The sequence below is a fragment of the Chiloscyllium plagiosum genome, unplaced genomic scaffold, assembly GCF_037043375.1.
Source record: "Chiloscyllium plagiosum isolate Xiang-an unplaced genomic scaffold, Cpla_swu_hap1 HiC_scaffold_3, whole genome shotgun sequence".
Classification (NCBI taxonomy): Eukaryota; Metazoa; Chordata; class Chondrichthyes; order Orectolobiformes; family Hemiscylliidae; genus Chiloscyllium; species Chiloscyllium plagiosum.
The window spans coordinates 134,374,844-134,387,957 of NW_028270141.1; the positions used below are offsets into that span (position 1 = coordinate 134,374,844).

General features: G+C 39.2%; 1 protein-coding gene across 1 annotated transcript in view; it reads left to right on the forward strand.

The window, feature by feature from the left end:
* LOC122548493 (serine/threonine-protein phosphatase PP1-beta catalytic subunit) overlaps positions 1-13,114 on the forward strand; it is a 113,719-nt gene that overhangs the window by 30,628 nt on the left and 69,977 nt on the right. The window contains exon 2 of the mRNA XM_043687219.2: positions 3,286-3,417. Within this exon, the coding sequence (XP_043543154.1) occupies positions 3,286-3,417 (132 nt within the window). The remainder of the gene's footprint in view (positions 1-3,285; positions 3,418-13,114) is intronic.

The window sequence follows — 13,114 nt, forward strand, 5'->3', positions numbered from 1 at the left end:
GGATCCTCAGTTTTCTGACCCACAGGCCACAATCAGTGAAGATTGGGGACAATATTTCATCCTCACTAACACTCAACACTGGAGCCGCCCCCAGGGGTGCATACTCAGCCCCCTACTGTACTCACTGTATACCCAAATACTAGACTAATGCCGTTTATAAATTTGCTGATGACACCATCATAGTTGGTTAAATCTCCGATAGCGACGAAACGGACTACAGACGGGAGATAGAAGACCTGGAAAAATGGTGTATTGAAAACAACCTAGTTCTCAATGCTGGCAAAACCATGGAGTCATTATTGACTTTCTGCAGGATATTACTCCTGCCCCCCTACACGTTAACAGCACAGAGGTGGAATGAGTGGAGGGTGTCTCGCTCCTGGGAGTGGTCATCCACAATCGGCTTTCTCGGACTCTTCATGTGGAAGTACTGGTTACGAAGGCCCAACAACGCCTCTTCTTCCTCAGGCAGCTGAGGAAATTTTGGCATGACGGCGAATACCCTTGCCAACTTTTATAGGTGCGCCATAGAGAGCATTCTGCCTGGATGTACCACTTCCTGGTATGGCACCTGTACCATTCGAGATTGGAGATGGTTACAGAGAGTGGTGAACTCTGCCTGGACAATCAGAAAGGCCATCCTCCCATCTATAGAATCCATCTGCCAGGCCAGCTGTTAAGGAAAGGCTGCCAGCATTCTAAAAGATCCATCCCACCCTGGTAGTGTTTTTCTACAACCTCTTATCATCTGGGAGAAGATACAGAAGTCTGAACACATGCACCAGCCGCCTTCAAAACAGTTTCTACCCGACTGTTGTTAGAATACTGAATGGACTTGCAAGCTCTTAACATCTGCCTGTACCTGTGTTTTTGTTTTTGCCGTGTTTACCTATTATTTACTTCGCTGTGCTACTTAATTCTGTGATCTGTCTGTATTGCTCGCAAGACAAAGCTTTTCACTGTGCCTCTGTGCACATGACAATAAATTCAATTCAGTTCAGTTCAATGTCAGAATAAGGGATTGCTCATCTAAGACAAGATTTCTTCTGAGGATTGTGAATCTGTGAAATTGTGAACAGTGGAAGATTACAAAGGCTGGGTCATAAGTATATCCAAGACTGAGATTGCCATTTTTAATCTAAGGGATTCACAGATTAAACAAAAAAGTAGGAAAGTAGAATTGAGGATTTAAAATTAGCCGTGATCTCATTGAATGGTATAGCGGACCGAATGGGTGGAAGGCCTGCTACTCTTCCTATATCTTATTGTATTAGGGTTAATTCGCAACAATCAATCAGGCTTGCAATGTTATGCATTTGTGTTTGTTAGAAGCTGCATTTTAATACATAGGGTCTTGTTTATGGAGGCAAAAGGAGCTTCTAGGTGAATTGCACTTCTGTCAACAAAAAAAATGGGCTCTGGAGATTGCCAGTCTCTGCATTCCCATGGCAACGTCCTGATCAATCAGAATCTACCTACCCGCACTGACAATGAACATTGACAGTTAAATATTCTAGCTGAAAGTCCATGCCATTGATGACCCAACCAGTCAGCACCCTCTTCTCTTTGTTGTAAAAACTGATGTCTCTTCTGTGTGTGTGTGTGTGTGTGTGTGCGCGCGCGCGCGCGTGCGCGTGTGCCTTGCTTTCATATGAGCTGAGGAGTGGGGATGTTCACCAATGCTCAGCACCATTCATGACAACTCATGCTGATGCAGTCCATCTCTAAGCTCTAACTTACTAAGACTAGTGGTTTCACTTGTTTCTTAACCCCTTTTTCTCATATTTACCTGGAAGGGTAAAGCACATTCTTGTCTGTAGTGGATGGCTCCTGCTAAACTGAGGGGTGGGTCCTGTTAGAACCATTGATCGTAACCCAGAAAATCTATGGACACAGAACTTTAATTACAGCTCTTTTGTTGAAAAAGAACATGAAAGCCAAAGTAGGCTAATAAAAGTTCACTCTCACTAGAGAGAGATTCTGAAATGTATATTAAATGCAGTTAATTATGGTCCTGTAAAATGTACCAGTAATGTATTGCCATATGTAAGATTCAAATAATTATATCGCACGTATATACTTGCATTTCGCCAAAAACCACTTCAGTGGTTGAGCAGTTGCATTTGGCTGTCCCTGTTGTAAATCATGGAGTTGAGATTGCTGTTGTGAGGTGACATTGAACAAAGTGATGGCTATGTAATTAAAGTGAGTAGGGAAGGTAGATACAATTGTCAAATGTCTTTAAAAGTTCCAAATGGAACGCCTGATCTTGCTATCTTACTGACATTGCTGATCTTACCATAATGTAAAATTTTACAGCTATGACGTGGAGACGCCGAAGTTGGACACAGGTCGACACAGTCGAAAGTCGCACAGCACCAGGTTATAGTCAAACAGATTTATTTGAAATTAAATGCTTTTGGAGAACTGCCCCTTCATCAGGTGAAGTCTGGATAATGAAGGGGCAGCACTTCGAAAGTTGTGATTTCAAATAAACCTGTTTGACTATAACCTGGTGTTGTGTGACTTTTGACCTTAAAATGTAAAGAATGAAGCTGCGCTGGGGGAAAAAAAAATCAGGTTTAGAAGAAAATCACTAGGGAAGGAAAGCAAAGGTGAAGTTGAATGTGTCACTCATTAGGCTGCAGTTAGGATATTGCATCTAACTTTGAGCACACTCCTTAATCTATCATTGATTTGAAAATATGAAAAATTCTAAAAATTATTGAAACAGTAGAAGGATTATATCATGGAGGATTATGAAATTGGGATTATAAAACAGGAAGATTGAGTAATGCTGTTCAAATTTGAAGACTTTCAATTGAGTAAATAGTGAAATGTAGCAAAGAACGATTTCTTTTGGTCAGTGAGTTAGAAACCAGAAGGCCGAAATTGAATATCAGCAAAGGAACAAAATGGTAAACTATTTTTCCACACAGTGCCAACCTAAGAATGTTTTGTATCAGAAACGTCAGTAGAGGCAGAGCCCATAATATTGTGATGTACACCCAAATATTTAAAAAGGAAAACATTGACCAATAATAAGAAAATAGGGGAATGAGGTTGCTGGTAATCTCTCAGAGCTACCAATCAATTGAATAGTCTATAATAAAAATAAAGAACTGCAGATGCTGAAGTTCTGAAACAAAAATTACTGGAGACACAGGGAAGCATCTATGAAAAGAAAGCAGAGTTAATGTTTCAAGTCCAGTGACCTTTCAAACTGAATAGTCTGTTCTGTGCTGTGAAGTTCTAATGACAACTTTCGTATTTTATTTTTTTCAGTACGAGGATGCCGCCCTGGAAAAATTGTACAGATGACTGAGGCTGAAGTTCGAGGTTTATGTATAAAATCTAGAGAGATATTTCTCAGCCAACCTATCCTTTTGGAATTGGAGGCACCTTTAAAGATCTGTGGTAAGGAGACAATTGCTGTTACTTTCGACTTTGGATCCTGCAATGCCATGAACAAATAGTTTCCCCTAGATAGTGTACAAGGCCTAGTTATAAACTGATTTTAATGTCCAATGAATTTGGCTGGTTTTCCTATTAGACAAAGATTGCGACAGAAAACTTCAACAGTGCAGTAAAAGTTCGCTGTCATTGACTTGATATAAAAAATAAATATAACCCATTAATCACCTGAGGCTGAAATCTGAATAAATATTGTTGTATCAATAAGGGGAGTGATAATACAATATTTGCTTAATATTCTTGAAATTTCTTTTAAAATTGACAATCACACAAATGTAAGATTTCTTGTCATTGCATCATTGACTAAATCTTCCAGTGAAGAGGACAGTCTAAATGACAAACAACTTTGCAACATCCCTCTCCAAGATTATTGGAAAGGGTCATTTGAAACAAATGAACCATGACGGCTCTTGTGGAGCATTCAGTTATGAGGAGAGACTTGAGAGCTGAGAGTTTGCTGACTGCTGTCAAGGAATGTCAAATGACACTGGTGACTTTGTCACATTTCTAGGTAGTCTTTATTCTTTTTTTTTGCAACTTGTCTGATAACATATGATGCTGTTAGTGTTAAAGGAATTTAGCACAAACACTGCTAATATAGCTACTGTATATTTTTACAATTTAATGAAAGAATTTTGAAATAAGAGTGTATAAGACTCCAAAAGACTAAAGTCAAATGATGATACTATTGTGCATTATGCTTTTTCTCCTATGTTTTCAATTACTTTGTCAAATCAAATTGACCTTTGGCTTGCCTTTTTCACATCCTAAACCTGTAATTTCTAATGCTTAGAAAGACTAAGGAGGTAAGCAAAAGGGGACACAAGTACTTCCAAGTTGCTTTCCAAATCTACAACAGTATCTTGTTTGTTGCCACTGGGTCAAAACCTTGAGCCCCTCCCAAACACTGCTGAGAATGTTTCACCTTCAGCATTGGGACTGAAAGTGTCTTAGCAATACATTTTTGAAAGAACAATAAATCTTGTCTTGTGACCTCAACATCCTGTGAATGAATAATAAAAAGAAAATTCTGACTTGCTTTCCAAAATCTAATACGTCAACTATCTGATTTTATGCAAACCGCATTATGTTTATTCAGTATCTTCCAATACCTGAAAGTTTTATGTATTATGGACAGAGTTTGGTTTTAAAAGTCTATTTGTTTCAAACTAAAATAAACTACTTAACATGCAGTGGAACAGAATTGAACAATAACCATGTCATGAAGGAGACTTTGGGTATCAATGACCATTGCATGATAGAATTTTGTGCTCAGTTTGAAAATGAGAATTGTGGGTCAAAGTCATGTCTTTAAATCTAAAGAGGGTATGAAACTAAAGATGGTTAAAGTGTACTGGGAAACTTGTTAAAAGTTGGACCTGTTTTAAAAAAAAAGTGGTAGATTTTAAGGAGATATTTTATAATTTGCAAAGATTTATCCTAGTGACTAAAGGAAGACTCCTGAAGAAAGATGCATCATCTGGCTAAATAGTGAAGTTCAGTCTAGTTTTAAATTTAATGGAAGACCACAAATCTCTGAAGATTAGTGGTGGGTCAGAAGATTTAAGAACCTGCAAATAATCTCATTAAAAATATAGTAATGTATGAGTATTTGAATATTCAGAATATCACACATTGGGCCTCTTAAAATAAGAGTGCAATGTGTTGGAGGTAGTATATTAATATGGTTAGAAGATTGGCTGCCTCATAGACAAAGAGTTGGGATAAGGAGGACATTTTGAGAATGACACCCTTTAAGTTGTGGAGGGTTGCAGGGATCAGGGCCACAAGTTTTACAATATAAATGACTTGAATGAGGAAAGTGAATGTACTGTAGCTAAGTTTGCAGATGATACAAAAATAGGTGGGAAGGCAAATGGTGAGGAGGACACAGGGTTATGAACAGGTTGGTGATTGGCCACAAATTTGGTAAATAGACAATAGGTGCAGGCGTAGGCCATTCTGCCCTTCGAGCCTGCACCACCATTCAATATGATCATGGCTGATCATCCTTAATCAGTATCCTGTTCCTGTCTTATCTCCATAACCCTTGATTCCACAATCCTTGAGAGCTCTACCCAACTCTTTCTTAAATTAATCCAGAGACTGGGCCTCTGGGGTAGAGCATTCCACACAGCCACCACTGTCTGGGTGAAGAAGTTTCTCCTCCTCTCTGTCCTAAATAGTCTACCCCGTATTTTTAAGCTGTGTCCTCTGGTTCGGCACTCACCCATCAGCGGAAACATGTTTCCTTCCTCCAGAGTGTCCAATCCTTTAATAATCTTATGTCTCAATCATATCCCTTCTCAGTCTTCAAAACTCAAGGGTATACAAGCCCAGTCGCTCCAGTGTAAGGTAGTCCTGCCATTCCAGGAATTGACCTCGTGAACCTATGCTGCACTCCCTCAATAGCCAGAATGTCTTTCCCCAAATTTGGAGACCAGAACTGCACAGTACTCCAGGTGTGGTCTCACCAAGGCCCTGTACAGCTGCCGAAGAACCTCTTTGCTTCTATACTCAATCCCTCTTGTTATGAAGGCCAGCATGCTATTAGCCGCCTTCACTACCTGGAAAATATGAGGTTATTCATTTAGGTAGGCAAAATAGTGAAGCGGAGTAATCTTTCAATGGAGAAAGACTACAGAAAACGACAGGGATTTTGGAGTTTTCATGGCTGTATCGCAAAATGCCAAATTCAAGTAAAGGGAATAGGGAAGGCAGATTGAATGTTTAGTTTATTTCAAAGGGAGTGGAGTTTAAAATAATGTTTTGCTAAAACTTTAAAGACACTATTCAAGCCAGGAGAAATACTGAGAGCAGTTTTGGTCTCCATACCAAAGGAAAGATATATGGCAAAGGAAGCAGTCCAGAGAAGATTGACTGAGTTGATGTCACATAAGGAGTAACTGTCTTATGAGGGTAGGTTGGGCATGTACTGAATGGAATTTAGAATAATGAGAGGCAATTTTCATGAAACAAACATAATTCTTAGGGATTCTGACAGAGTAGATGTGGAGAGATTGTTTCCCCTTGTGACCGAGCCAGGACCAAAGGGCTCAATGTTAAATAAGGGATTGCATGAGGAGAAAATTCATCTGAGAGTAGTGAATCTATGGAATTATTTACTGCAGAGGGCTTTTGAGGCTGGGTCATTAAGTATATTCAACGTTGAGATACAGATTTTTAATCAAGAGTTAAGAGAATCAAGAGTTGTAGGGAAATGGCAGGCAAAAGAAGTTGAGGGTTATCAGATTAGTTATAATCTCATTGAATGATCAAACAGACTCAGTGGGCTGAATGACCACCACCTTCTCCTGCAACTTATTAATGTTAATGGTATTAATTTCAAATGAGTTAAGTTTTTATTAAGCAAAAATACCAAGTTTTCTGAGCCAAAGGCAATTATACGGAGGTAGGCCACAGATCAGCCATGATCTCATTTGACTAGTGGAACAGGCTCAAGTTGTTGAATGGCCTGCCCCTGTTCCTGTGAGAGAAAGCGAGCTGGTAATATAAAAACATAGTTAAAAATCACAACACCAAGTTATGGTCCAACAGGTTTATTTGAAAGTACCAGCTTTTGGAGCACTGTTCTTTCGTCAGGTACCTGACATAATAGTAAAGGTTTAAGCAGAAGTATTTAAAAATGACAAGTCATTAAAGCTCTTGTTTTAAAAAAAACACTTCAATATTTAAAGCAGGGAGTGGCTTTTGTATTGATGTCGCTCATAAAATACATTTTCCTGGCGTTATGCCAATAACACAGTACAGAACATGCTGCGCTAAGCATGAATGCTAATCTGTAGTCACCATAAATCTATTTATAGTCAACTGTTATCAGTAACCTTATTGATATTCATGTATCAGTATGAAATCTTTCCCCCTTGGTTGTATGGCATTCAGTTAATGCTGTTGTCAGCTGGCTATAAGATCAGCAACCCAGAATGTTTTTTTCTTGATTTGCTTTGCTTGTCTTTTCTCACCTTTCCATAGCTAAGATTGCCAATAGTTGAGTTGAAAGTAAACTGAAACTGTATTCAGCAATTTTTGAGCATATTGATGCTGCACCATGATGTGCCAATGAACTGCCAACTCTTAAAAGCAGATGGCAGGGTAAATAGGAAAAGGCCTTGGCACATCAAGCAGATTATATCATGGACTCTCTGCCTATCAAGGAATTGAATAATATTGTTGTATAACATTGTAACATATGACCCCTATTGATCACATTCTGTTGTCCTCCGGACCATTACTATTATGAACGTTGTTACGACTGTGTATGTACTTGGATCAGTGTCTTGCATATTTTTTGGTTAAGTAACTTTTGCTTCTATCTTAATTCTGTAATCACAGTTTGAGTTCAGCAATCTGTGTTCTTGGTATCATTCATTTGCTGAAAGACACGAACAAAAAAAAGTTATTTAAAAATCCTCAATTCTTTGGTTTAGGTATTTTAAGTTTTGGTCACTTGAAATTTCATGATCAACTTATAAAGAATTATGGAGTCTTTGCAGCATAGAAATGGCCTATTTAGCCTATTATTTCAATGCTGTTCCTCTGTAGAAGTGACTCAGGTACTCTCACTGTCTGTCTTTTACTAGCAGTTCCATTTTTTTTAATCCCCTCTTCCATCCAGTTCCTTTTCAAGGTCACGATTTAATCTTCCTTCACCAATCTCTCCCGGGCAGTATGTAGTACTCGTTTCATTAAAGCACTTCCTTTTTTTGGTCATCATTGAACCGTTTGCTGTTCTCCTCCTCAAATTATTATCCTCTGGTTCTTGATGCTTCAAACAAGCGGATCAGTTTATCTGTCTACTCTGACAGGCAATGGGTTAATGGTATATCATGGTTCAAATCGTGCCATAACAGATGATGAAATTTGAATTAAATAAAAATCTGCAGTTTAAGGAGCTGGCCTAATGGGGACCATGTAACCACTATTGATTGTTAGGGGAAAAAAAAACCTGGTTCACTATTCACTTTAGGAAATCAAATGTTTTAAATCTGGCCTATATGTGACTTTGGACTGACCGCCATGTGGTTGAATCTTTACTGCTCTTTAGACAATTATGGATGGGCAATGAATGCTGACCTAGTCAGCTATACCAACTTTTCATGAATTAATTTAAAAAATGAAATATACAGGAATCAAAAATCTTGCATTGTAATGTTGCAAAGCATCCATCAGATTGCGTTTAGATCAGTGTCAGAAACAAGTCAGCCATGTTCTTAAAGTAAGAATTAACTAGCTTATGACAAACTAAACTTTCACAAACAAAGCTGTAAAGGTTATTAACAGAAGTTCTAAACTGTGCAAATATGTTTCCAGTTTCCTCCTTGAAAAATGACATGCAAGCATACCCTGTTCCCTCTAGGGAAAAATATAAAACCTCAGCTATGTTACATTTAAAGTAAATTCTTGAAGATTTAGAATCAGAGTTATACAGCATGGAAGGCAGAATGCTTGGTCTAATTCGTCCACACTGACCAGGCATCCTAATCTGATCTAGTCCCATTTGTCAGTATTTGGCCCATACCCTTCTAAACTCTTCCTGTTCATATACCCACTCAGTTGCCTTTTGAATTTTGTAATTGTACACATCTCCTTTCCTCTGGTAGTTCGTTTCATACACGCATAATCGTGTGTGTGGACCTTTCTTAAATCTTTCCCCTCTCACCTTTAAACGAATGCTGTCTAGTTTTGGATTTCCCCCACCTTAAGAAAAAGGCCTTGCCTATTCACCCTACCCACGTTCCTCTTGATTTTTAAAACCTCTGTAAAGTTACCCCTCAATCTCTGATGGTCAACCTCTCCCTTTATCTCAACCCGCCAGTTCTGGCACCATCTTAAATTTAACAACATCTTTCCTATATTCTCAAGTCATCCAAATGTTGTTCAGTAGCTGCAGTCACTTTGCTGACAAGCTTTTAGCATTGGGGTAAGTTCCTGAATCAGTTAGAGCCAGGTAAATTTGCATATTTTTGGGAAAGATTTTAAATTCCCCTGGAGCAAATCTCCACTTTCCAATGAGTTTTCAACTTCCACTTTGGGTAGGTTTCAATGAAAAACATAAATGGTTGTTCCAGGCAAGTTATCTCTCTGTTCAAATCCGGTAGCTTTGTTCCACTTACAAACTGGATTATATGACCTCTCCATAAGAGCACAGGAAATAGGAAGAGTGAGCTTTTAGGCTCCTCAGGTCTGCTCTGCCATTCAGTAGGAACATGGCTGATCTGAATTTTCTCATGTCCGCTTTCCTACATTTTCCCCATAATCCTTGATTCCCCTACTTTTCAAGAAGCCTTAAATATAGACAAGGACTCTGTCCCCATAGCTCTCTGTGGTAAGGAGTTCTGAAGACATCCAACTCTTTTGAGAAGAAATCCTCAGCTTCTCAGTCTTAAATTGAAGTTTCTGAATAAAGAAGCAACGTTGTTTGGTCCTAGACCCTTCCTTGAGGGGAAGCATCCTCTCAGCATTTACCTGTTAAACCCTTTAAGAATTCTATCTGTTTCAATGAGGTCAACTCTCATTCTTCTAAACTCCAGTGAGTAGAATTCCAATCTGATGAGCCTTTTGTCGTATGAAAGTCCCTCCATACCAGGGGTTGTCCTGGTGAACCTTCTTTGAACTGCCTTCAATGAAACAATATTTTTCCTTTAAATAAGGGGACCAAACTGCTCTCAATATTCCAGATGATATCTCACTAGCATTTTGTACAGTTGCAGTAAGGCTTTCCTACTTTTATACTCTCATCCCCTTGAAGTATCAGCATTCCTTCCTGATTACCTGTTCCTCCAGTGTGCTAGCTTACAAGTAACCCTGAGCCTCTTTGTGTTGCAGCTATTCTGCATTTAAATATTTGTATCAGGTGAGGTGCCTGAAGATTGGAGTTGGGAGGACATGTTGGGACTGTACAGGACATTGGTTGGGCCACTTTTGGAATATTGCATTCAATTCAGGATCCTCAATGGTAAATGGTTGCCAACCTGAAAAAGAAACTTTACCCCCAATCTCTCTTTCCTGCAATTGGCCAACTCTCTATGTGCACCTATATACTACCTCAAACGGCATGGGCTTTTGTGACTTAACATTTTGTGAGGAACCTGGTCAAAGTCCTGCCACAGTTTTGTAGATTCTGCAGCTCCAGTCAAGCAGCTGTATTCTTTGCAAATACAGCTGACTGTTCTGTAGCCTGTCTCCTTATTTGCAAAATTGTTCTTTCCCAAAAAGGCAAAGATATCGACCTATCTCTTATCAATGACGTTTTTCAACCTGGCGTGGCCTTAGCGTGGACTTCTGGCCTCCGAGGTGAAGCCAGGCATGATATGGAGTCATGGCTCGGAGCAGACTGGAGGCCAGTTGCCAGTGTGGACACAGTTGGAAGAACTGTATTTCTGAAAATTTTATTTCTCTATTTAAACTTATTCCTATAATCTGTCATGCTGGACTTTTTATTTATTCATTTTTCTAATTTATTGTTTCATAAGAACTTGTACTGAAGAATCTGTCCCTAGGTACCTTGTGGTACTAAGATGGCATTGTAAGTGGAAACTATTAAGCTTTTCACTACATTCTTTTGAGTACATCTGACAGTAAAGCTAATTCAATTCAAAATGAATATTTTTAGATCAGCATATCTTGATAAAAATACCCTCGTCAAGTCTCTATTTATTGTCTTAGTTCACCACGCTTCAAATTTTGTCTTGTTTGCATTTTTCTGAAATTTTGTGACCTCCATTAAGAGCATGAAGAAATATATGATCAACCCTGGGAATCTCTACTATATATTTCTTCAGTCTGCGGAATAATACTTCCACCAGTACTGTTTTCTTTTTTCTACCCATATTTGCCCATATTTGTAACTGTGCTGCCACGGTTTGCCTGGATGAACTCAATCGTAGTGACTTATCAACCTTTTAAGTACAGCAAACCTTTCCGATATCACCTAATGAAATGATGGTTGGCAAATGCAGTCTATTATTTTCCACTTTGCTAAAAAGTAGTCCTATTTTGTTAGACGTTGAACTTTAACATTTTGCCACTTGAAAATCCATCTCTCCTTATTCAGTAAGTTACATTTATCTAACCAAGGCTTGGATAATCCTAGGATAACATCTCAAGTTAAATATCATTGTGAATGTTCAAAATGGAGGAATTATAACACGTTTGCCTTGGTCTGTCAATGTATCTGACCATTATTTTCCCTCTTTTACTATCTCCTTCCTAACCAATCCCATTTTCAGACAATTTCATAAGAATTTGTGCAAACTGCACAGTTCCTGCGTAGGCATTAAACACTATCTTACTGCATGGCTTGATGCAACTAATTGATGAACTCGGGCTTTTAGTCCCAACTGGGATCTGGTACTGAGTCTTTCTTGTTCATTAACTGATTTTGGCACTATCTCTGCAAAAGACTGCAGCAAAAGCCAATTTTGTGGTACTGTGACTCATTTACGCAAGTGACAAGATGACGAGAAGGGCAACAGTGGGAGGAGTTTCAATAATTAAAGGAGGCATCTTTCCAGCTGCAAAAAGATATTCTTTTGTGGGAAGATTAGCTGCTAGTCCACATTGGTACAATTGAAGGAGGTAGAAGGAGGAATGAGGTCCTGAACACAGGGTTTAAGCAGTCAAGAAAGGCAGAAAAGCAAGACCTCAGGCCATAATCTCAGGATTACACTCAATACCAAGTGTTAATGAGTATAGAAATAAGATTGAGCAGATGGACAAGTTGCAGAGAAATGGTTTTGAGGGGAGGACTTTATCTAGGGGATTGGTTCTGACTCGGGCAGTTGAGACCTCTGCAAGGAATTCAGGTTATGCTTTAACATCCTAGAGACTAATATCCTTTCGGAGAGATTTACAAATGCATTGTCACAGTTCTGTGAATGTGCAATTGTTGCAGGATAGGACCTGAACAGGAATTCCGATAGGAGAAAAACAAAGCTGGACTTTGAACAATGAAGGAATCGAGGGTTATGGTAGGCAGGCAGGTAAGTGGAGCTGGGCCACAAAGATCGACCATGATCTTTGTGAATGGCAGAGGAGCCTTGAGGGGCCAGATATTGAGAGTGTGGTGCTGGAAAAGCACAGCAGGTCAGGCAGCATCTGAGGAGCAGCAGAATCGATGTTTCGGGCAAAAGCCCTTAATCAGGAATGAGCAATCCAGTAGGAATAGACCATTCAACCCATCAAGTCTGCTCTGACATTCCCGTGAGATATTCTTTTTAAAAATCGGTGTGCATGGTGAAGTTGGAGGGTTCTTGAATCTTCCTGCAGGACCAAGCATGTTCATGGTGTGGTAGCACACTGCATCAATTTTATTTGGCAGTTAACCTTCTTTTGGGGGGGGAATCTTGAAAATAAAAACTATCTTAGAGGTTATGACACTTCAGTGCTCATCTAAGTACTTTTTGAAGGTTATGAGGCTTCACCATTTCAGCTGCCTCCAGGTCAATGCATTCCAGACTCCTGCCATTCTCTGGGTGAAAACCTATTCCTCAAGTCCCCTCAAAGCTTCCTGACTCTCTTTATTTACTTTATCTCCACTCTCAACACCATAATTCCAACCAAGCTCCGAGATCTAGGACTCTGCAACTGGATCCTCAAATTCCTGAAGCAAATACTGCAA